The 25,028-nt window shown below is 42.6% G+C and overlaps 1 protein-coding gene across 3 annotated transcripts in view; it reads right to left on the bottom strand.

Moving 5' to 3' along the window:
* PAMR1 (peptidase domain containing associated with muscle regeneration 1) overlaps nucleotides 1–25,028 on the bottom strand; it is a 96,973-nt gene that overhangs the window by 41,063 nt on the left and 30,882 nt on the right. For 2 of the 3 annotated variants that reach the window (XM_012452353.2, XM_012452351.2), the window contains exons 2-4: nucleotides 24,454–24,630; nucleotides 19,375–19,503; nucleotides 913–1,027 (exon numbers count right to left, since the gene is read on the bottom strand). In XM_012452353.2, coding sequence (XP_012307776.2) covers nucleotides 913–1,027; nucleotides 19,375–19,503; nucleotides 24,454–24,630 — 421 coding nt within the window. The remainder of the gene's footprint in view (nucleotides 1–912; nucleotides 1,028–19,374; nucleotides 19,504–24,453; nucleotides 24,631–25,028) is intronic. The other variant, XM_064365535.1, reaches the window with a different exon arrangement.

The following is a 25,028-nucleotide window of genomic DNA, read 5'->3' as shown; positions in this document are numbered from 1 at the left end:
ATACTTAGTGAAAGCCTGTGCCCTAGAGGATCAGGGACTTTAAATCCATTCACTTTCACCACTGGGTTAAAGTGGTGAAATGAGACGAGCTATAAAATGAGAAGAGCTAAGTGGAAAATGACCCTAGCCATCCTAGGGGTGAGTGAGCCACTTTCCCATTAGAGAGGAAAAGGAGAGGTGTTTTCCAGGAAAGAGAAGATACACTGGAGTCAGAAAGCAGTTCTTCCAGCATTTATTCATACAACAAGTATTTATCATGCAACTATAGTGTGCCATGAACTGTTCCAGCACTAGGATGCAGTCATGAACAGTTCTTCCAAAACAGGACCCTCGTGTATCGTGTATCAATAGTTACAATAAAACAGGGTCTATACTTTGGACTATAGCATAAACTAAACATTTGCGAGGGCCCTAAAGCTCCATAAAAAGAAATGACTCTTCTTCCACACAGGTGAGAGAGTTAGTTTATTTGTTGTGGGATGTTTGCTTTTTTCTGAGAGCCCCGATTAAAGGAGCTGTGACAAGCATCACCTCCAATATAAAGTATAATTCTTCAAAAGTTAGGCCTGTGCCTTTTACTTCTTTATATCCCTCCATAGGAACCAGCCCAGTCCTGAGTGAGAATGAAACACTGTTTAAGATGTGTGCATGGGTAGATTGCTCTCAGTATTTTGCTTTGTTGGTGTTATTCCTGGGTCAAAACTTTCTGAGCCCCACAGTTCTAAGGTGACGATGACAAGCATTTAGTTGGCTGTAGTTCCAGCCTGGTCTTAGCCCAGAGACTCACAGAGTGGTAAAGAGAAAGCCTCCAATATATAAAGGTTTCAAAGGATCCCAGTGACCAAGGGCCTTCCATCCCATTGCCGTGTCCTTATAACCTCAGACTCCCGAATTCTGGCCCCAGCTCCTTACCTTAGTTGGATGATAAACCCAGGTTTAGCATGAATGGTCCATTCGCAGTGAGCATTTAGGGGATAGCTTTCCAACAAAATCTGACCCTTTGGGGCTCGCAGAACCTGGCCGCATCCTAAGAAGAGAAGAAAAGACTGGGACGTAAAAATGGAAGTCAATAGGAAAGAGATTGGAGAGGGTCTCAATGAGACTTTCAGTACATGCCACACCCCTGAGAACAGGATGAATAAGGAAAAGGAAGAAGGACATTAATATTTCTCAAACAGCTGGCAACGTGCTAGGTAATTTACATAGATTAATTCATTTAATCCACCCAACAGCTTGGGAAGGGAGGTGGTGTCCTCACAATTTTCCAGCTGGGAAAACAGATAGATAATCAGAGATAGATAAACAGGTAGATAATAAATAGATAGATAAAATAGATAGATATCAGAGAGTTAATAAATAACTTGTCTAGCCACTAAGTGACAAAGCAAAGATTCAAAGGTAACTGTGTTTGAATATAAAGTTCAAGCCAGCCTATCATCCTTCCTCTCCAGGCCTGACAAATGCCAGCCTGCTACCCCTACCTTAAAAGGCTCAGAAAGTAGACCCTCCCCATAGCTCTACTCTCTTCCCTCTACCATCCAGGCAGGAAATCTATGCATTAATTTATTCTATGAGCAGTCATGTAATAAATACCTCTTGAATGCATGACAGTGGAAAGGAGAGATTATCTCCAAACAGCTGGACTGAATTGATAATTTTCTCAGTTTTTTTCTTGCTCCCAACCCCTTTTGTTCAAATAAACTCTCTATCAAGATCATCAATACGACTAAATGTACCAAAAAGGGGGTCCTGGTTAAAGCAGAAGCAGGGGCCCAAAACCCTCTACCCAACCCTTACCTAGTCTGTTTAATTACCTCCAAGGAATCCCTAAGATTTGAAAAACACTGGAGTAAATAGTCTTTAAATTATATCATGTTTTCTAGTGTTAAGATAAGCATGGTATAGAAGATGCACTGTTTTTTTGTACCCAAAAGTTTGGGGAAAATGTCTTGAAGTGGTTTTATGGAAAAATTATTTGGGTCATGAAATAAATGATATTCTTTACATGGGGGTGGCATACTATGATCCTTGGGTCAAATACAGCCCACTGCCTGCTTTTGTAAATAAAGTTTTATTGGAACACAGTGACACCCATCCATTTATATATTGCCTATGGCTGTTTTTGGACTATCATGGCAGTGTTAAGTAATTGTAGCAAGAGACAGCCCTATAATAATGAAAACACTTACTATCTTGCTATCCACAGAAAACGTTTACCTTCCCTATTTCTATACAGAAATCCAGATTGCCATTTTAAACTGGATACATAGCTATATCCAACAACTCCCCAAAAGTATAAAAATTCATAACTAAAAATGAAAATATTATCAGTGGATACTGCACCATGGCAAGATGACAGTAGTAATATTTCTAGTGTTAGGAAAAGAGCCCAAACTCCACTTTTGACAAAGGTATGAGGTCTGAGGCTTGTGACTTTTGTGAAAACTACTGCTAGGTCATACAATCTATCTCTTCACTAAGATCCTAATTGCTGCTGTCCTGTGCCAATGATGGGAAGCATCATCCACTATTTTCCACTTGGGACTCCTGTCTAGACCCAGCCTCCATCATCTCTCTCTGCAATCTCATTCCTCATTGATCTCCTGGTGATATGGTTTGGCTGTGTCCCCACCCAAGTGTCATCTTGAATTGTAGTTCCCATAATTCCCACATGTCATAGAAGGGACCTAGTGGGAGGTAACTGACTCATGGGAACGGTTACCCTCATGCTGTTCTCATGATAGTGAGTGAGTTTTCACGAGATCTGATGGTTTTAGAAGGGGTTTCCACCTTCTCTTGGTACTTCTCTCTCCTGCTACCATGTGAAGAAGGACGTGTTTTCTTCCCCTTCTGCCATGATTGTAAGTTCTCCCTGAGACCCCTCCAGCCACCTGGAACTGTGAGTCAATTAAACCTCTTTGCTTTATAAATTACCCAGCTTCAGATATTTCTACATAGCAGAATGAAAACAAACTAATACACCTGCCATTCACCCTTGTCCCCCAACATTCTATTGTCCACCCAGCATCCAAAGCCACCTTTTATTTATTTATTTATTTATTTATTTATTTATTATTGTATTTTAGGTTTTAGGGTACATATGAAGAACATGCAAAATTGTTGCATAGGTACACATGTGGCAGTGTGATTTGCTGCCTTCCTCCCCTTCACCTATATGTGGCATTTCTCCCCATGCTATCTCTCCCCACCTCCCCACCCCCGACTGTCCCTCCCCTATTTCCCCCCAACAGACCCCAGTGTGTAGTGCTTCCCTCCCTGTGTCCGTGTGTTCTCGTTGTTCAACACCCGCCTATGAGTGAGAACATGCGGTGTTTGATTTTCTGTTACTGTGTCAGTTTGCTGAGAAAGATGGTTTCCGGATTCATCCAAGTCCCTACAAAGGACACGAACTCATCGTTTTTGATGGCTGCATAATATTCCATGGTGTATATGTGCCACGTTTTCCCGGTCCAGTCTATCATCAATGGGCATTTGGGTTGGTTCCAGGTCTTTGCTATTGTAAACTGTGCTGCAATGAACATTTGTGTGCATGTGTCCTTATAGTAGAACAATTTATAATCCTTTGGATATATACCCAGTAATGGGATTGCTGCAAAGACACCTTTTAAATAAATTAATCAGATCACATTATCCTCTGATTCAAGCCCTCCAACAGTTCTCCACTGGGCAAACACCTTCCTAGGACATTTGCAGCCCTGCCTTGCTGGCTGCCTACATCCACTCTCCTCCCAGTCTCACATGCTGCTCATCTGCTTGTCCACACTGCCCCAGATGCAGCCTGCTTTCCGTGCCCAACTCCAGCCCTTGTACTTGCTGTTTCCTAAACCCAGAAGGCTCATCTTCTTCCATATCTCTTTCCTGTAAAAATTAAGCTCATATGATTGCACCACTGCACTCCAGCCTGGTGACAGACCAAGATTTCATTTCAAAAACTATAATAATGGAAATAATAAGCTCGACTGCCACTTCTTCAAAGAGGCCTTCCCTGCCATCCAGCTAAAATAGGCCCTTCAAATTCTATGGTTGATATCTTTACTCTGTTTTGTTTTCTTCATAATACACATGCCTATTTGAAATTATTTCACTTACTTGCTTCCTCCCTTTGATAGAGCTGGGATCTTTTTTGGTTTGTACACCTAGAATAGTAGCTGGCATATAACAGGTGCTCAGTGCATATTTGTTGAGTAAATGGATTATGATAGCCCAGGCGATAAAGCTTTGCACTTTCTCATTTAATCTTCATAAGAAACCAAAGAGAACAACATTCATCTCCCCATTTTCTAGATGTGAAACCCTAAAGGTGGAGAAGTTAAATGATTTCCCTAAACCCAGATGCCAGGAAGCTAGAAGACTGTAAATCATTGTCCTAATGGTAAAGCAGCGGTTAAGAATAGAGACTGCAGAATCTGACTGCCCTTGGTTTGAAACGCAGCTTTATTTTCCCTAGCTGTGCAGCCTTGAGCATCTCACTTCCTCTGTCAGAACCTCAGTCAACTTGAGTCAAATATGAATAAAAGTGGCAGCTACTGCATGTGGTTCTGTGAGGCTTAAAGTAAATTGTGCATGGAAAACTATTCACAGGAAAATTAGTAAATGTTAACTGTTTATACTGAGTGGCAGAGCAGAGATTTGACCTTGGATTTGTCTAGTATCAACACTGAGTCTTTGCTGGTACGTTACACTGTCTTAAGGGCATTCCGACCCAGTCCTCTCCCACTCCATTTTAAAATGGCAGAATTTTTCCACCCCTAAGAAAGATACATGGACTCTTTGCCTGCTCCCTTTTTGAAATGCATGTTCCTTCTTCCTGCACACCTCACACTCCTCATCGCCCCCTTCTACCCATCTGCTGCTGGGCTACGGAAATGATACGCGGGGGTGTGAGAGACAACAAAAGAAGCCTTCCCGCACAGCCCCCGCCCCTCAGGGACTGGCAGCTTCCCAGCCTGCAAGGTGTTAAATCCCAGCTCCCTCAGCAAACCTCCTGCTGGGCACCCTAAGTTAGAACCAGAAGCAAACGCTGCCAGCCTGCTCCCAGTTTCTTCTCTCCATATGGAAGCTGGAAATAGACAGCTGTGCCTCAGGCCCCTCCCCAAATCCAAGGGAAGGCGGTGCGCATCCCCATTTAGGCTTCCTTGGCACATCCATTCGGACTTTGGCCAGCTCCAGGGTCTCTTGCAGTCTCTGGAGGGCTTAGTCCCCATCCTCACCCAGGTGCCCGATCCCTGACCACGTGAAATGCTGGACCACCTGTTCCTGCAGCCTCACGGGCTGTCCTTCAGAAGTAGCCAGGATTCTAAACACATGCAACATCTCCGTTCTTCTTAATGAGGTTCCTTTTCACTCTGAAGGGGAGGGCAGAGTTGGCCCCAAGATGGGGAACAACTTCCAACCAACCAGAGACAAAGAGGCCACTTCTCGGAAATGTGTTTGGAAGAAGGAATATTAGGGAAAGAGCAAGAGGAGGAGGGAGCTGCACTCCCTCCCCACATCACGGAACTCCTTCAATTCCCTCTCCACTCTTGCCTCTACTTGGAGAGCTGGCGATCCTGGGTGCAGGGGCAGCCTGACTACACCTCTCTGTCCAGGACAGAACAGTGAACACAGCTGAGTGTCCCTGCCAAGGAAGTATTGCTGGCCAACCTAGCAGGTGGTCCTGAATCTGAAAGACCAGAGCAGGCAAAGAGCCTGGAAGATGTGCTCAGATTCCTTAACAATGTCTTGCTGTAGCAGAGAGAGAGAGAGAGAGAGAGAGAGAGAGAGAGTGTGTGTGTGTGTGTGTGTATGTGTGTAGTGATATCTGTCAGTGAAGCTGGATGTGCCCTGAGCTCTCAAATCCTGGCCTCATCTCCAAACTTGCCCCATGGCTACATGCCCAAACAGAAGGGACAGCTGGATAGACTCTGCTTCTATAGAACTGAAAGGAAATCTTTATTAATTTCTAGACCAGTAAGACAGCTGGAAAATACCCTCAACAAAAATGAACACCCTTAGCTTCAGACAAAAGTCTTCTTATCTTCAGCATGTGGGGCAGGGGAGGGGATTGCAGGGGAGACACACACACTTCTAAGAAGTGGTTGGGTTTTGTTTTTCTTTACAGTTTCCTCTTAGAAAGAAAAGGAAGACTTTAAAAAAAAAAAAATTCAGACTGAGAGGCAATTGTGTTTTCTTTCCTCCTTCAAAGATGACACAGTCTGTGAGGCCAGCCAGGGTCCAAATCTTAGTTCGGCCACTTACTAGTTTTGTGACTCTAAAAAAGTCCACTATATTTTCTGAGCCAAGGTCTCTCATTCGGAAGTGAGAATAGTTGTCCCTACAACCATGTGTTTTTCTCACTTGTCTTAGGGATTAAGTGAGATAGTATATGTAAAGCACTTAGCACAGCACCTGGTACATAAAAATGCTCAGTAAATGGCAACATGTATTGTTATTTTTCTTGAGTCATGTCTGGATCTGAGGCACTGACTGTTTTGGCCCAGGAATTGCAGCGGACAGCTCAGGTTCTGATCCACTGCTCCAGGGCTCATGAGAGTCTCATCTCATCACTGGCTAGAACCCTAAACCCATCAGGCTTACCATCCCAGACAGTGCTAGCAGAGCTAAGGCCTGGATGATGAAGACCTCAAGGGCCTCTTACATCAAGAAATGGCTTCATGGACAGGATAAAAGAAGGGGCTCTAGGGCTGGCTTCTGCATTTGCATCTTGGCTCTGCCACTTACAAGTTGTATGACAGAAGAAAAGTTACTTGCCCCTCTGTGCCTGAGTGTCCTCATCTGTCACATGGCTGTGACCAGGGTTGCAACGGGGATTAAATGAGTCAGTACAGGAAGGTACTCCGAACGATGCCTGGCTCATAGTAAGTTCTAAGTGCTGGCTTTTATCAGGGGCTCAGGTGTTCATCAGGAACAATGAGAAGTCCACAGCTCAGCCTGTGAGTTGACCTGTAACCCCAATCCACCTGATTCTATGATGATTGTTTACTGAATTGTCTGCATCTCCCATGACACAGTTCCATGAGAGCAGGGATATCTTCTGTCCTGTTTATACCTCTATGTTCATCAAGTCAGTGCTCAATTACCATAGCTATTAACTAAATGAATGGTTAGACCAAAAAACTAATTCAAACTTATTCCTGTCCAGTCAAACCATTTTTAAAGCCCCTCCCCACCACCCTGTGTCAAATGGCCTGTCCATTTAGTTGAAAAAATGGTTGTCCAGGAAGAATAGTATCTACCACCTTGCTGCAGAAAGTCTTTCCTTTCCCAAAGTTTCCAGGGTTACCACAAAACACTCACATGGGTATAGCCCTGCTAATACAACTTAATGGACAGGGTCTGGCTAGGGTAACACAAAGAGTTAAGATTGTTCAATACTTTCAGTCTCTTTCCCTGAGCTTCAGTTTGGTTAATTTCTACTGACCTGTCTTTAAGTTCCCTAATCCTTTCTTGCATTGTGACAAATAGGCTGCTAATCCCCTCCAGTGAATTTTTGTTTTAGTTCAGATAATACATTTTTCAGTCCTAGGATTTCCATTTGCTTTCTTTATTGTATTTTTTCAGTGCTAGGATTTCCACTTTGTTCTTTTTTTTTTTTTTTTAATACTTTCCAAATCTCTCCTAAATTGTTTTCTTTTTTAAAATTATTTTACTTTAAGTTCCAGGATACACCTACAGAACATGCAGGTTTGTTACATAGGAATACATGTGCTATGGTGGTTTGCTGCACCTATCTACCCATCATCTAGGTTTTAAGCCCTGCGTGCGTTGGATATTTGTCCTGATGTTCTCCCTCCCCTCACTCACCCCCCGACAGGCCCTGGTGTGTGTTATTTCCCTCCCAGTGTCCATGTATTCTTGCTGTTCAGCTGCCACTTATGAGTGAGAACATGCAGTGTTTGGTTTTCTGTTCCTGTGTTAGTTTGCTGACAGAATGATGGCTTCTGGCTTCATCCATGTCCCTGCAAAGGACATGATCCCATTCCTTTTTATGGCTGTATAATATTCCATGGTGTATTATGTACCACATTTTCTTTATCCAGTGTATCATTGATGGGCATTTGGGTTGGTTCCATGTCTTTGCTATTGGAAATAGTGCTGCAATTATGTGCATGTTTCTCTATAGTAGAATAATTTATATTCCTTTGGGTATATACCCAGTAATGGAATTGTTGGCTCAAATGGTATTTCTGATTCTATATCCTTGAGGAATCACCACACTGTCTTCCACAATGGTTGAACAAATTTACATTCCCACCAGCAGAACAGTGTAAAAACGTTCCTATTTCTCCACAGCTTTACCAGCATCTATTGTTTCTTGACGTTTTAATAATCACCATTCTGACTGGCATGCTTTGATTTGCATTTCTCTAATAATCAGTGATGTTGAGCTTTTTTTCATATATTTGTTGTCCACATAAATGTCTTCTTTTTTGTTTGTTTGTTTTGAAACAGTGTCTTGCTCTGTTTCCCAGGTTGGAGTGCAGTGGCATGATCTCAGCTCACTGCAACCTCTCCCTCCCAGGTTCAAACAGTTCTCCTTCCTCAGCCTCCCAAGTAACTGTGGTGGCGGGTGCCACCACACCTGGCTAATTTCCATATTTTTAGTAGATACCGGGTTTCACCATGTTGGCCAGGCTGGTGATGAACTCCTGACTTCAAGTGATCTACCCTCCTCAGCCTCCTAAAGTGCTGGGATTATAGGCATGAGCCACCATGCCCAGCCACAAATGTCTTCTTTTGAGAACTGCCTGTTCATATCTTTTGGCCACTTTTTGATGGGATTGTTTGCTTTTTTTCTCATAAATTTGTTGTAGTTCCTTGTAGATTCTGGATAATAGACCTTTGTCAGATGAGTAGATTGCAAAACTTTTCTCCTATTCTGTAGGTTGCCTGATTGTTCTGATGATAGTTTCTTTTGCTGTGCAGAAGCTTTTTAGTTTAATTAGGTCCCATTTGTCAATTTTAGCTTTTGTTCCAATTGCTTTTGGCATTTTCATTAAGTCTTTGTCCATGCCTATGTCCTGAATGGTGTTGCCTATGTTTTCTTTTAGGTTTTTTATAGTTTTGGGCTTTCTTTAATCCACCTTGAGTTAACTTTTGTATAAAGTGTAAGGAAGGGGTCCAGTTTCAGTTTTCTGCATATAGCTAGCCAGTTTTTCCAGCACCATTTATTAAATAGGGAATTTTTGCTTGTTTTTGTCAGGTTTGTCAAAAATCCAATGATTGTAGATGCGTGGTGTTATTTCTGAAGTCTCTGTTCTGTTCCATTGGTCTATATGTCTGTTTTGGCACCAATACCATGCTGTTTTGGTTACTGTAGCCTTGTAGTATAGTTTGAAGCCTAGTAGTGTGATGCCTCCAGCTTTGTTCTTTTTGCTTAGGATTGTTTTGGCTATATGGATTCTTTTTTGGTTCCATATGACATTTAAAGTGGGTTTTTTTTTTTCTAATTCTGTGAAGCATGTCAATGGTAGTTTGATAGGAATAGCATTAGATCTATTAATTACTTTGGGCAGTATGGTCATTTTCACAATATTGATTCTTCCTATCTATGTGGATGGAATGTTTTTCCATGTGTTTATGTCCTGTCTTATTTCCTTGAGCAGTGGTTTGTAGTTCTCCTTGAAGAGGTCTTTTACATCCCTTGTTAGCTGTATTCCTAGGTATTTTATTCTCTTTGTAGCAATTGTGAATGGGAGTTCATTCACGATTTGACCCTCTGTTTATCTGTTGTTGGTGTATAGGAATGTTTGTAATTTTTGCATATTGATTTTGTTAATTTTTCATATCTTCATTCATTATATTTATCTTTTCCTGTCAATCTTTTAGGCATTTATTTTAAAGTTATATAAAATTTCTTGGTTGAAAATTTTCATTTCATTATCCATGCTCTATTTCTTTTGACTGGTTGCTCTCTTGAATGTAGATCTTATTTTCTTGCTTCTTCACAACAGGAGATCTACTATTTCTTTTGATTGGAAACGTCCTCTCCTCTATTAGGCTGGTAGGAGAAATGATCAGGGTTGAATCAGTTTGACCCAATCAAGAATTAAGCTGATTTGAGGAAGAACTGAAGCTCACCAGAAGAGTCTTGAAATTCAAACCCCATAAACCTAAGGAAATCTCTCTTTGATTTTCATCTCCTCCTTCCCTCAGCTTCCTGCACTCCCATGACTACAAGACTGAGAAGCTGTGAGCCCATGAGACTGTCAGACTTTGAGAAGCAGGCTTGTGAAGCTGAAAGGTGATAATATCCCAAAATATTCTGCTTTGTAGCCTTATTCCAGCCTCTGCATGCAGAGCAAATTCCATTTAAGAAAATACTTGCTAGAGATGATTATCTTTGCTTTGGGGTCTCCTCTAGATTTAAGTTCAACCGGTCAGCCCATAGATTCCAAAATTTTCCTGGCTCTTCCTCCTCCTCCTTCTCCTCTAGTAGCCCCCTTCCTGCACCTGCCCTGCCCTCAACTTTAGCAGCTGCCTTCAAGTATGAAGCATTCCGAATCTCTTGCTCACCCTGGAAGAAATCACCCCTCTGGAGTTCAGATTCTTTTAGATTTCATATTTACAGAAATATTATGATTTTAATGAAAATTTTTATTTTCTTTGGTTAATTTATTAACCAAAGAAATCTAGTGATTTATTACCATTTGAACAGGGGGGAAGGTCTTTCATGTCCTTCTATACCTTCACCAGAAGCTGAGCTATGATTGATGAGTTCTTTAACAACATAAAATTCTCTACAAAGATTTAAACGCTAATTCTCTGGGGTCAAACAGCTTCAGCACATAAAATAAAAAGCACTATTTGCCATACAATACTTTGTCTAGGGAAGACTACCTCCTTGTGTCCAGTGTGTATTCTTTAACCTTAAGGACTTATCTTTTATTATCTTTCTTCTCTGGCCCTATATTGATTTCTTCCCCTGTCCCCCAAAACAACAAGAAACAAATAGAGCTCATTTCATGGCTCTTGTTTATAAAAATAGCATCCACCATTTATTGAGCACTTACTACATACCAGACTCCATATTAAGGGATTTATAGACAGTTCTTCACTTAATCTTCACAAAAACTCTGAGGGCCACTATTGGGATTCCAATTTTGTAAATGAAGAAACTGAGATTTACAAAGATTGGGGTAACTTTGCCCAAAGTCAGGAAAGGAATAGAGATTCAAATCCAAGCCCAGGCTGCTAACTGCCACCTAATACTATCCCCAGTCTGAATCAACCTGGGTGTTGTTCTTTTTCTGGGAGTATCAGGACGCAAAAGGCTGGAGCGAGATGAGGCAGCTTTCAGTGACTCCACCCTAGGTGATTCCGCAGCTCCCTTGGTGGGCAGCCCCTAAAGTCAGTAACACACAGCTTTGTAAGCCTTCTCCCCACTCCCCTTAAGTTTGCTCTTAATCATTCCTGCTTATGGCTCAGGAATCAGCCTGTGCAAATCCTCTTCCTCTCTGATAACTCTTGCCCTACAAACAGTTTTGGGCATGGCTTATGGCCAGTTCCTCTGTTCCTCTACCTCTATCCAAAATATGACTAAGAAGATAAATGCATTAAGGACCTATAATCTCTCCCCATAAATCCTCTCATCTGGGTTGCTTTCCTAACCTCCTTAGATGCCCAGTATCCTTCAGGGACTGAAAGGCTGGTATCACTGCCATGCCAATGAGAAGTGTGGCATTCTGGGTCGCTCTTGGGCCCTCCTGCTGCTCATCTTTTTTGATGACCAAGGAACTCAGCCTACGGCAAAGCTAAACCAACACCATGCTGCTGGTCAGCAGTGGAAGTCAGCAGAGTGGTTCCACTTCAGAACTCAACTTTTGAGTTTAAGAAACCCTAAGAGGAAACCTTGGTTTCGACTTTGGAGATCAGCAGCTCTAATAGCCAGCACCCAAATCGCAGTTCCTAATTACAATTTCCCACTATAAGAAGCCAGAATGCATGGAGAAATAGCTCGTTTCGAGACCTGGGCATAGAAAATCATGGTGAACTGGAAACATTTGAGAGTTAGGGGTAGAATGTAAATAAATGCTCGAAGAGCAATGAGGTGCAGCCAGCTTAAAGGGCCAAATCTGAGACAATCTAAGCATCAAAAGAAAAATTATGATAACACTATGAAAAAGAAAAAAAATTAAAATTCATGAGTCTCATAGTACAGAAAAAAAGAGAGAGAGCCAGATGTTGGAGAATGATAAAAATTGGCGAATTCTGGTAAGGAGCATGTGGATGTATACTATTATTTCATTTCTCTGTAGAATTGAAGTTTTTACATTAAAAAGTAGAGAAAGGTAGAAAGAACGGTTCTTTTTTATTAATGGCAATAAAGTGCCACTAGCTCCTAGTCTGGATATTCTGAGATTACTAAACCCATCTTTCTTGGGCAGAAAGATGTGAATGAGTTCTCTCCTGGGCTCAATAGACTCAGGCCATTTGCCTATTCTCCTGGATAATACAACCTGCCAATTGTTATGCATGAATCAATTGTATAATGAATTTAAGGTTGTCATTAGTTAGGTTAATATCACAAACGTTGTCAAGGACAGTGAGCAAATAAAGGTGCTACTGCATCTGTTCGATGCCAGATGCTCTCTAACTCACACATAAAACAGCTCTGATCCTTCTGGCACTTGCCCGCCACTCCTCCCTCCTTCTAAGGTTCTGTATGGTACTCAGGAAAAAAAATGCCCAGACTCTTTAGACACTTTCAGTAGGAAGCACCTTCAGCAAAACGTTGTCTGAAAGGATCGCTTGGGCGCCATCTAGTGGGAAAATGTTTGCACTGCCATGGAGCTCCAGAGCTGTGTCCCAGCCATACACAGGCCACCCTTAATATAGACGGGCAGCGTACTGCCCAGCACTAGGCAGGCATTAAACAAAGAGTGAAATGAATTACTTCTTCCTATGTATTCCCTGCACATTTATTTAGTGCCAGTATAAGGTGGGGGTGATAAGAACCTAATAACATCATGTGGATGTCTTCTTATGGTCAAGCCCTGTTTTCACAGATGGATTGTAAACTCATTGCAGAATCACTGTATTCCCTGGTGACCAGCCCAGTGCTCCATAAGAAATGCTCCATCAGTGCGTAGGGCAGTGGTAACATACACTGTGTGGAAAGAGACTTTCAGAACAAGCGTAATGGAATTGAACAAGCACAATTGAACCAACACAGAATCGGATAGGAGCTTGACCATTAGTTTGTTTTTTAAATTTCATAGCACTGACCACATTCCATTCTTTTTAACTTAAAAAAAATTCCCCTCTCTAAAGCACAAGCTGTAAGATGTCAGGGACCAGGTTCGTCTTGCTTATTATTGTATATCCAGCACCTAGAAGCATCCATTCAATAAATAACTTTTGGCTGTAAGGGGTAGATTAATGAATGAAGGCATGAGCTCTCTGTTCTTGCCTACATGATAGACTGGTTGCTTTGATCGAGCTCTCTTGTCCTTGACAAAACCTGGACCCTCACATGGACACGATCACCAGCCCAACCAATGAGGTTCCATAAACAGCCTCTTACACCAAGGTGCAACCCAAGACTCAACCGGTAGGTGCTATTTAAAAAGACACATGCTTAGGATTTCTGAATTTTTTTATATTTTCTGTTTCATAATGTTTGGGTGACTGCTATCCTTCTGTTTTGTTACCATTTGCTTTATTGACCTCCTGCATGCAAATATTATTTCCTTTCTATCTCCTGAACAAACCCACTTACTCACGTGGAGTGATTAGAGTATTGTTTAGAGTATTTGTCCAGCCCTGCTTCCTTCTTCCCTACTTCACTGATTGATTGGGAACTTAGCCATGTAACTTCTTATGACCAGTGGAATGTGGGTGAGTGTAATGTCCGCAGAGGTCTTAAGTGCACCTGTGTGTTTGGCTTGGCCTCTTGTGCTTCTGTGACCCACCCTGAGAAAAGCATGCCCTGATGGCTGCTGTCCCTTCAGCCTGAGCCCTGCAGCCTGCAGCACAACCCAGGCCAGCCCAGCTGAAATCAGTGGAACCCCCGCCAACTCACAGACCAATGAGAAAGAAAAACAAACATTTGTCCTTTGAGATTGTTAAACAGAAAAAGAAAAACTGAACACTTTATCACCACCACCCCCTGAAAGCTTCAATTTAGAAACTCTACTCTCTGACCATAATACCCTTTCCACCTACGTGTTCCATTACTTTATTACTACCAAGCCTGCTTTTCCACTTATAACCTCCTGTCCCTATTCCCCCTCTACCCTAACCCTAAGGACATGGTTTCATGTCCTTCCCAACCAGGGTCCCTGGTCAGTCACATCTCAGCCTATTCTTGGATCAACAAAACAATTGGTTTTACGCACTTCTGCTACTGCACTTCCGGAGAGCATCAGCCAGCATCCTGACTGACTGCATCACCTCCGTAAGTGCTCTGGCTTCAACTGGATCCTCTGTCTTGCTTGGACATGCTTTAAGCTTAACACCAGCTAGTGCCTTTTCTTGTTCCTCAAGTGACTGCCCCAAATCTTTGGTACTTTCAAGCCCCAGCCTCACTTCTACTCTCTTCTCAGCAGAGATTTCACTCCCTACTTCCCAGAGAAAACAGGGGAACTCACCAGCGGGAGGCAGGCTAGGACCGTGGTTAAGAACAAGAGTAAGGGGTCTGGAATCGCCCTGGGCTTTACCCCTAAATGTATGACCTCAGGCAAGTTACTTCACATCTCTGAGCCTTAGTTTCATTGTCTATAAAATGGGAGTATGTATTTTCATAGGGTGATTGTACAGATAAAACAAGACATTGCACATAAAGTGCTCAGCACAGTTTCTACCATATAATTATTAAGAAACTGGGTATGCTACCTATAAATAATTGTTTCCCTCCTGTCTCAGCCTACCTAGGACAGAAAAGGAAACTTCCTCTCCTTTAACTCTCACTTTTGTTCTTGATCGCACAGAAGTTCTTCTCCTTCAGCGTAACATGGTCTTAACTTTTTCAATTATTCTTACTTTAGTATCTTGAGTCTCTCCTACTGACACATTCCTCACATTAGCTTAAAACCTGTTTAACTCTTTCCCATCTTTTTTGTTTGTTTGTTTTAAAGAGACAGAGATGAGGCCCTGCTCTGTTGCTCAGGCTGGAATGCAGTGGCGCAATCATAGCTCACCGCAGCTTCAAAATCCTATGCTGCAGAAGTAATTCTCCCTCCTCAATCTCTTGAGTAGCTAGAACTACAGGCATGCACCACCATGCCTGGCTAAATTTTCTTAATATTGTGTACAGACAGGATCTTGTTTTGTTGATCATTCTGACCTTGAATTCTTGTCCTCAAGTGATCTGACTGCCTCATCCTCCCAAAGTGCTGGGATTACAGGTATGAGCCACTGCACCTGGCCTTTCCCATCTTCACTGGCATTTTTCCACAGCTGCTTATTTCTCGTATAAACTATCACCTTGATTCTCCCCTTCCTTGCTTGATTAAGCTTATTTAAAAGTTGTCTGTATTCTGTACCTCCACTTTTCCCCTTTAAATCTTGCCTTTCTTTTTTTCTTTTTTTTTTAACAGTATCTCTCTCTGCCCAGGATGGAATGCAGTGGCATGGCTAATTTTTGTAATGTTTGTAAAGATGGGGTTTTATCATGTTACTCAGGCTGGTCTCGAACTTCTGAGCTCAAGCGATCCACCTGTCTTGGTCTCCCAAAGTGCTGAACTTTCAGGCATGAGCCACTGCACCCCGCCAAATCTTTATATGAAACTGCTATTGCTCAGGTCAACAATCACATGCTAGCCATCAAATACAAAAGCCTCTTTACTGCCTCCATCCTATGTGAACTTTCTGACTTATTTTGAAACACTGCCCCCAGTTTCCAGAACCCTACTCCTTCCTGGTTTTCCTCCCACCTCTCTATCTTCTCCCATCTCCTTTGTGGTCTTCTTGTCCTTTCATTTTACATCTGTTGCTATTTCCTCTGCTCATGGTGCTCTGCTCAGCTCATTCTTCCATCTGTAACAGCCATATGCATATTTCAAGTCTCCAAAATTCTCTCAAGCTCCACAACCTATTTTCTACTGTCTGCAGGGTCTCTTACAGGTGTCCAAATTCCAACGTATTTCAGTTGGAACTCACCTTCTTTCCCCACCAAGCCTTTTCCCTTTTTTTTTTTGAGATGGAGTTTCGCTCTTGTTACCCAGACTGGAGTGCAATGACGCGATCTCGGCTCACCGCAACCTCCGCCTCCTGGGTTCAGGCAATTCTCCTGCCCCAGCCTCCTGAGTAGCTGGAATTACAAGCACACGCCACCATGCCCAGCTAATTTTTTATATTTTTAGTAGAGACGGGGTTTCACCATGTTGACCAGGATGGTCTCGATCTGTTGACCTCGTGATCCACCCGCCTCGGCCTCCCAAAGTGCTGGGATTACAGGCTTGAGCCACCGCGCCCGGCCGCCTTTTCCCTTTTATCATTCACTTAACAGCATCAACTTCTAGAGAGTTGATCAAACTAAGAATTTGAAAGGCAAATTCTCGAGACTCCTCACTGCTGCCTTCAGCGAGTCTTGAGTCCTGTCACTTTCCTTCAAAGCTCTTCTCACTCTAGTCTCCCTTCTTCATCCCCTGAACCACTGCAATCACACTCCTAATGGCTACCTTTGGATATGGCCTTCCTCCACTCCAGTGGAGTTGTGCTACAACAGGTATCTCTCAAATGGTACTTCCCTGGTTAAGCCATCCATCATTCCAGAACCACGTCCAAGGTCTGAACCCTGGCACACTATGCCCTTCACAGTCAGAGCTTGCCACCCCAACACCACCACCTTGCTCTAATTACACCTGAGCTCACATGCTTCCCTGAACACACCTTGCATTTTCACACCCTGACCATCCTATCCCCCTGCCTGAAATATCTTCCTGTTTTGTCAACATATGAGCAAAGGCACAGCTTGATCTTTACCTCCTGTCTGAAACCCCTCTCCCTGTGATTAACTGTTTTCTTATCTAGTTCTCAGAGCACTTGGTCCATCCCCTACTTCACCACTCTTCCTCGGCCCCTCACTGCACTTGGAATAGCATCTAAATTGCTCACCTAGTGTACCTACCTACAAGGCTGTATTAGTCTGTTCTCACACTGCTAATAAAGACGTACCCAAGACTGGGTAATTTGTAAAGGGAAGAGGTTTAATGGATTCATAATTCCACATGGCTGGCAAAGCCTCATAATCATGGTGGAAGGCAAAGGAGAAGCAAAGGAGTATCTTACATGGCAGCAGGTGAGGCAGTTTATGCAGGGGAACTCCTGTTTATTTATGAAACCATCAGATCCCATGAGACTTATTCAATACTATGAGAACAGTATGGGGGAAACCACCCCTATGATTCAATTGTCTCCACCTGGCTCCACCTTTGACACATGTGAATTATTACAATTCAAGGTGAGATCTGGGTGTCAAACCACATCAAAGGCCATGCGTGATCACAACCCTGCCTACCACTCCAACCCCATCGAATCCCCCTTCTTTCCTTCTCATGTGCACAGAGAAAGAGCAACCTTCCACATGATCCAAAGGAGGGAAAACCCAAAGTGATCTTATATAATCCAAAGGTCAATGTGAAATCTAAAGCTGTGCACTACAGCTCTAATTATGACTATCTTAAACTATTATTGAAAGTAGTTTTGTCAAGCATGGTGGCATGTGCCTGTAGTTCCCAATACTTGAGAGGTTGAGCAGGAGGATTGGTTGAACCCAGGAATTAGAGGCCAGCCTGGGCAATACAGTAGGACCCCATCTCAGAAGAAAGGAAAATAAAGGAAAGGAAGAAGAGTAGTTATGTTTCTGAATCACCTACCAATTCAGCCATTAAGGAGCATGTAGGATAATAATGATATATTTATTACATTAATTGAGGTTTTACTCTTGTTAGAGCATTAAATGCTTCACATACCGCATCGCATTTAATACTCAAATCAACCTTGTGAGGTAGGTAGCATTATTATCACTTCTTAAAATACAAAAAAAAAAAAAAAATTAGCTGGGCATCAGCTACTTGGGAGTCTGAGGCAGGCAGGAGAATTGCTTGAACCCAGGAGGTGGAGATTGCAGTAAGCCGAGATCACGTCACTGCACTATAGTCTGGGTGATAGTGTGAGACTTCATCTCAGGAAAAAAAAAAAAAAAAGGACACTGATATTAGCAAGTTAGATGACTTGTCCAAGGTCACTCTGGCAGTGGTAGACAAAAACGTTATTTAAACCCAGGTCTGTTTCATTCTGGAGCTTGTATTCTGCTCATTATATGAAACAATCTCCATAGAACAGCTGCCAAAGAAGACCAGGGTTAAATCTTGCAGCTAACCTACCCAGAACATAATCTGCCAGGTACTGAATTAAATTTACTAGAAACCACCCAAAATGGCATCGAAGTTTTAAATCTGCATCCAAGACCAACACTTAAAAAAGTATCTGTATTATAAATAACTGAACTCCCCAGTTCACCTGGAAGTGCCAACAAACCCCCTCTCCTCCTGATATAGTTGAGTTTCTCAGCTGCAGGCTGTATACCTCATCCTTAGCCATAGAGTCTTGAAACTGATGGTATTTCAGTACAGATTATATCAGTCAAAGATGCAAACCACACTCCATCCTCCATCTCTGTAAACTGGAAATATCATTCACAGGAGTAAAATTTGACTGTAAGACCATTCTAACTGCTTCTGATTCAAGTAGGAAGCATATCAAATAAGTTAGTAAAGTCACAGCAATTTGTACATTGCTCCAGAAACAGACTGTCAGAGGGACATTCATCAATCAGGGTACTGCAGAGGGGAATCTTGGACTGAACGAGAGATTAGATTTCCACTCCATTTTCAAAGAATTGTTGAAACTCACAGAACTCTAATAAAAACTAAGTAATTCTTTCAGCTCAAGCAGATCCTAAAAAGAATTCCTTTCCTCAGACAAATGGCATGCCGGCAATTTGCTGTGGGTTCCAGAAATTTAATTCAGAATTCAAGAAATTTACCAACAGAAATTCATATGTACAATGCACTACAGACAACATTTCTGAAGACATGTTCACTGTTTGCTGACCAAGGCTACCATGCAATTGCTTCTGAAATGGATAGAGCAGAACACCTTGGCCTCACTTAGAAAGAGGAGACTGAGGAATAGACATAAACCTCCTGTGGCCAAGAATTCAAACAAATATTCACAACCCACACCTTACAGATGGAAACCCATCTTTGTTTTTCTAGCTTTACCTAGAAAACCCTCTGGCTGCAGGCTTTCCAAAACTCAGATTCCAAGGAGATAAATCTCGGTCTGTTATAAGCTGAGACTCTCAGACACTGCACTAGAGATGGAGCTAGGTCCAGGTCTACTTACGCATGCAGTCTCCTCCGTACCAGCCTGCTCGGCACTCTGCACAGTAGAACCCCTTCACATAGAAGTCATCCAGGGTACCCCCCCATGAGCCATTTCGGCAGCTCCTGCAATTTTCAAAGATGGTACAACCTGAAACATTCCCAAGAAGAGGAGTGTTAGTCCAAAGCACATGCGGGTTCTGATCAGCTGCATGGGAGCACAACTGCACCTTCTCAGGGCCCTGTCTCAACTAAGAGCATCTGGGCCTAGAAAGGTGTCAGAGCCCTGAGGCAGAACCTCTCATCTCAAGGAAACTGCAGAACCTCTCGTCTCAAGGTTGAGACCACCCTTCTACACACCAGCGTTCAGATTGGGGAGTTTAGAAGTGTGGTCTCAACCAGCTTCCCAGGTAGTGGCTGGTGTTTTAAAGTAACATGAAATTGCCTGCAGGAAAAGGAAGAATCTACCAATATAGATTATTTTGTATAAATTTGTTACGCATTTATTGTGGAATTTTTAGAAAATTTAGGCCAGCAAAAAGAATTAAATTAAAAATATCTAAAACCCCACCATGCAGACTATTGCTAACAGTCTTTCTCTGCCTATATACACATACATTTTTAAAATTAGACTTATACTACATATGGTACATTGTTTTTGTAACTTACTTTTGAATTTAATAATAGATAGTAAATATCTTCCTGTGCTATTACTCAGGCTCCCCCTGCCCCCACCAGCAGGCCACACCAGAGGGGTTTGTGTGATTCTCCAGCAAGGACCAGTTTAAACACATGGTCTCTTGAGGGAATGGGGGGTCATGAAAAAAAGTACAAATGATTCAATCCCACTTAACAAGACAGAGAACTAAGTTCTGGCTCTGCCACTGTGCAGCTGTGTGTCCTTGAGCAAACTGTTTAAGCTTTCTGTGACTCAGTGTCCTCATGTGTCAAACCTGGTGATATGATTTGGATCTGGGTCCCCACCCAAAGCTCATGTTGAAATGTAATCCCCAGTGTTGGAGGTGGGGCCCGGTGGGAGGTGACTGGATCATGGGAGTGGATTTCTCATGAATGGTTTAGCACCATCCCCTTGGTACTTCCTTGCAACAATGAGTGAGTTCTCCTGAGATCTTGTTGTTTAAAAGTGTGTGGCACCTCCCTCTTCTCTTGTGTTCCTACTTTCACTCATGCTTTGCCTGCCGCCATGAGTAAAAGCTGCCTGAGGCCTCCCCAGAAACAGATGGCACCATGCTTTCTGTACAGCCTGCAGAACCGTAAGCCAATTAAATCTCTTTTCTTATAAATTATCCAGTCTCGGGTATTTCTTTATGGCAATGTGAGAATGGCCTAATACAGAGATTACACATTGTATTTACCTCTTAGGACTGTTTGCATTTTTAATTAAATTAACACAAGTAAATTGCCTGCACATAGCAAGTATCTGTAATACGAAATACGAACTCTTATCCCTGCCATTGCAGATAGCATGCTCAATTTTAACTGCCTATTATCTGTTTTCCTATAATAGACTCAAGTCAAGGACCATATCTTGTCCAGCATTGTCAGGAATCCACAGCACCTAACCTAATACAGTGGCTCCTACATAGTAAGTGTTCAATAAATATTATTTGAGTGAATGAATGAAGGAAAAAGGAATGGCTAATCCAAGCTTCTGAACTTCTTAAGATAAACAGCATTTCTTTGAGCTGATAGTATGCTTCTTTGCTTTTGGCTGAAATTAGGTATTACTTGGGCTGTAGTGTATATACATGTGGTTGCTGTAGAAGAGAGACTCGTGACCCTCTCTTTCCACACCATCTTGATTTTGCTTCCCTTCTTCCAATGTCCTCTTCTATTAGAGAACATGAGTTGCTAATACAGTTGGCCCTCCGTATTCACAGGTTTGACATCCATGGATTCAACCAACCATGGCTAAAAAATACAGTATTCACAGAATGCAGAGCCCTGGAGTTCCATAAGGCCAACTGAGGGACTTAAGCATATGTGGATTTTGGTATCTGCAGGGGTTGTGGAAACAGTCCCTCATGGATATTGAGATATGACTATGTGATTTGTCAAATTCCAGTAGTCATGTGACCCATAACTGGGTCCCTGCAGGGTCACCGTGCCTTCCAAAGACTGTCTTCGCTCACATGCCAATTCCCCCTCTTTAACTCCCTATCTCATCACTGCTCTCATCACTGCTAAGGAGGCAAATGGACTGAGTCTGCCCTCAGCAGCTGTATTAGCTTGTTCTCACACTGCTAATAAAGACATACTTGGGACTGGGTAATGTATAAAGGACAGCGGTTTAATTGACTCACAGTTCCACATGGTTGGAGAGGCCTCCAACGGTGGAAAGCAAATGAGGAGCAAAGTCGTGTCCTACGTGGTGGCAAGCAAGACAGCATGTACGGGGAACTCCCATTTATAAAACCATCAGATCTCATGAGACTTATTCACTATCACGGGAACAGCATGGGAAAGGCCTGCCCCCATGATTCAATTACCTTCCACCAGGCCCCTTCCACAACCTGTGGGGATTATTCCAATTCAAGATGAGATTTGCGTGGGGCCACAGAGCCAAACCATATCAGCAGCCCTGGCCAACTCTCTTTCTTAGCATAGTCACATCAGAGTCCTTAGATGTAAGCAAGAGGAACAAGGCTATCCTAAAATAATAAATACCCAGGGTGATGGATACCCTAATACTCTGACTTAATCATCACACATTCTATGCAAGTAACAAGATATCACATGTACCCCATAAACATGTATAAATATTATGTATCAGTCAAAAAGGAAAAATACACTAGATAGTTCACAAAGTTGCTAGAAGGGCCAGGGGACCAAAAGCAGAACTGTACAGACTCGAACTACAGGAAACCACATTGGCCCAGTGAGGACCCTGGTGCTGCCAGATGCTACTAGAAGTCACCATTGACATTCCTGCCACTGGTGTCTCTGGATCCTGATCCTCCTGCTCCCCTGCCAGAACAGGGAGAAGATCATTATCTATCATAATGACAGAAACGCAAACTGAAATCATCTGAGATCCCACCTATGAGACTGGCAAACATCCAAAATGACACATTCTGTTGCAAGGCTTAGGGAAAACAGTACTCTCACGGACTGCTAGAAAAAAATGCCAAATATATGGAGAAAGCATGGCAAAGCAAGGCTGGGAAGTGACATATGCACCCCCCTTTGACCCAGTGATCCCTCTTCTAAGAATCCACCTCATAGACACAGTGCAAAAATACTAAGTGATGTATGCCTAAGGGTAGTCACTGTAGTATTGTTAATAGCTAAAGGATGGAAACAAACCAAATGTTCATAAACTATGGTGATCCACACAATGCAGTTACATGCAACCATACAAACAAATGAAGAACATGGTTTTATACTGACGTGGAGTGATCTCCAGCATATATTGTTAAGAGAAAAAAGCAAGACCAGGCACCAGGGTTCATGCCTGCAATCCCAGCACTTGGGGAGGCTGAGGCAGGCAGATCACTTGAGCACAGGTGTTAGAGACAAGCCTGGGCAACATGGAGAAACTCCACCTCTACAAAAAATACAAAAATTGCTCAGGCATGGTAGCAGATGCCTGTAGTCCCAGCTACTCAGGAGGCTGAGACGGGAGGATTACCCGAGCCTGGAAGGCAGAGGCTGCAGTGAGACATGATTGCGCCACTGCACTTCAGCCTGGGTGACACAGTGAGACCCTGTTTCAAAAAATAATAATAATAAGAGAAAAAACAAGATGGTTAGCAATGCTTATGGCATGCTCTCTTTTGTGTAAGAAGGGAAAAATACATATGAATATACAATTGCTTGTATTTTCAAATACAGAAAACACATAAAAACAACAATCCTATTTGTTTACCAAATAGGTGACATCACAAAACAGAGAAAGAAACTATATCAACTGATTTTAAAATGTAGTATTTTGACTGTACATATTGAATGGGAAATAACAGAAGTTCAATAATCACCACAAAGAAGTGATCACTAGAAGGTCTCATTTCATCCAAAGACACGTTCATATCACTGGGACCATTTCCCAAATGTCCAGCTCAGAAGCCAGAGCATCAGGCTTCACTCAGTTCTTCTCTTCCCTCTCCTGTCCCACCCAATATATCTCCACATTCAGATCTCAAATCCCTCTACTTGTCTCCATCCATAGAGCTTCTACGTTTATTAAGGTCCCCGTTACTTCTCTCTTGCCTCTAGTCATGCCTGTCTTCCAATCCTTTCTCCATACTACAGCTAAAGAGAAAAATCTGCTTTCCCTTCTTAACTAAAAGATTTCCAATGTTACCAACATATCTTTGCATATAACCTAAACTTTGAAGCACAGCTTGCAGAGCACTTTAGGATCTGGCTCCTGTTCCTCCCTTCAGATCGCTCTCTCTTAATCTTTTCTCATTCTTTCATTCCCTCTTCCTCTCCCTCCCTCTCTCCATCTATCCAGGTCTCTCTTCACATACACGCTTCTCCTGCCAGACTGAGCTATTGCATCTCCCAAAACCCCATGCTTCCTCTTGCCGCGGGACCTGGGCACATGTTATCCTCTGTGGCTTGACTTCTTCTCCCGATCCCCCTGCCCTTGTGTAGTCTGCTGCCCACCTTCTCTAACAAGTCTTCACTGACTTTCCTCCCACCTGCCCCATTCCCATCCATGCTGCCATAGTACCCCATGCTTCTCTATCATAGCACTTAACTACACTGTATGGTAGCTGCCTGTTCTCCATATCTACCCTCCACCCTAGGCTATAAACTCTGAGAATGCTGGAAGTATGTCTTTTGTTTTATCGTTGTAGTCCCAGTACCTGACGTGGTACATAAAGCTGCTCAGTCTGCTTGTTAAATGAATGAGTGAATGAATGCAAAGCTTTACAAGTTTAACCCTGAAAAGAGTACGGACTCCTTTCATTCCTGTCCCTTTAGTTAGAATGAGCCAAATTGTGTCACTTTTCATAATCATGGCACTACAGCCTCCTGATGGCTGCCTGCTGGAATTCAGGCGTTCAGCCTGTTCCTATTCATTACCTCCAACAACATGAAGGCAACATGAAGTCTCCCATTCTACACTTACCTGGGTGTATCAGGCAGGAATCACACTCATTCTCCTCATTCCTGCAGCAAGGGATGGTATAACCCACGACTTCCTTCTTTCCAGGGCAGACGCACTCAATCTGATCATATTCACAACACTCCCGACACATGATATTCCACTCAGCTCCAGGGCAGGCTTCATTAATGACTGTGTACTCTGAAATGGAAAACCAGCAGGTGAGGCTAGGTCCTGGTAGGGAGTGGTAAGATCCTTAAGTAATCTACTACTAAGAAGCGACCTTGCCCTATAAATGCATTGCCCTGCCTGAACGATAGAGAAGACCCATGTGTATTCTTCCCAGGCCAATGTCTCCAAAGTAGTGAGACCTACCCCAAGGAGTACTTGAAACCATCCATTGGAGCATAGATGAAATTTGTTATAACTGCTATTCATTTTTATTTTTATCTTCAAAAAAAAAATCAAGTTTCATCAATATTTAATCTAGGTGAATTGGTAACAGAGTATGTATATATAATTTATAAACCAGCACACATCTCTGAGGTGTCTATGCTGATTTATATTTTTGTTGGACTACATCAGGCCGCTGTTTATTG

The sequence above is a fragment of the Aotus nancymaae genome, unplaced genomic scaffold, assembly GCF_030222135.1.
Source record: "Aotus nancymaae isolate 86718 unplaced genomic scaffold, 86718_ANA_hifiasm-v0.15.2.pri h1tg000059l, whole genome shotgun sequence".
Lineage (NCBI taxonomy): Eukaryota > Metazoa > Chordata > Mammalia > Primates > Aotidae > Aotus > Aotus nancymaae.
Note: the sequence above shows the minus strand (reverse complement) of the source record. Positions and strands in the feature narration are given on the sequence as shown.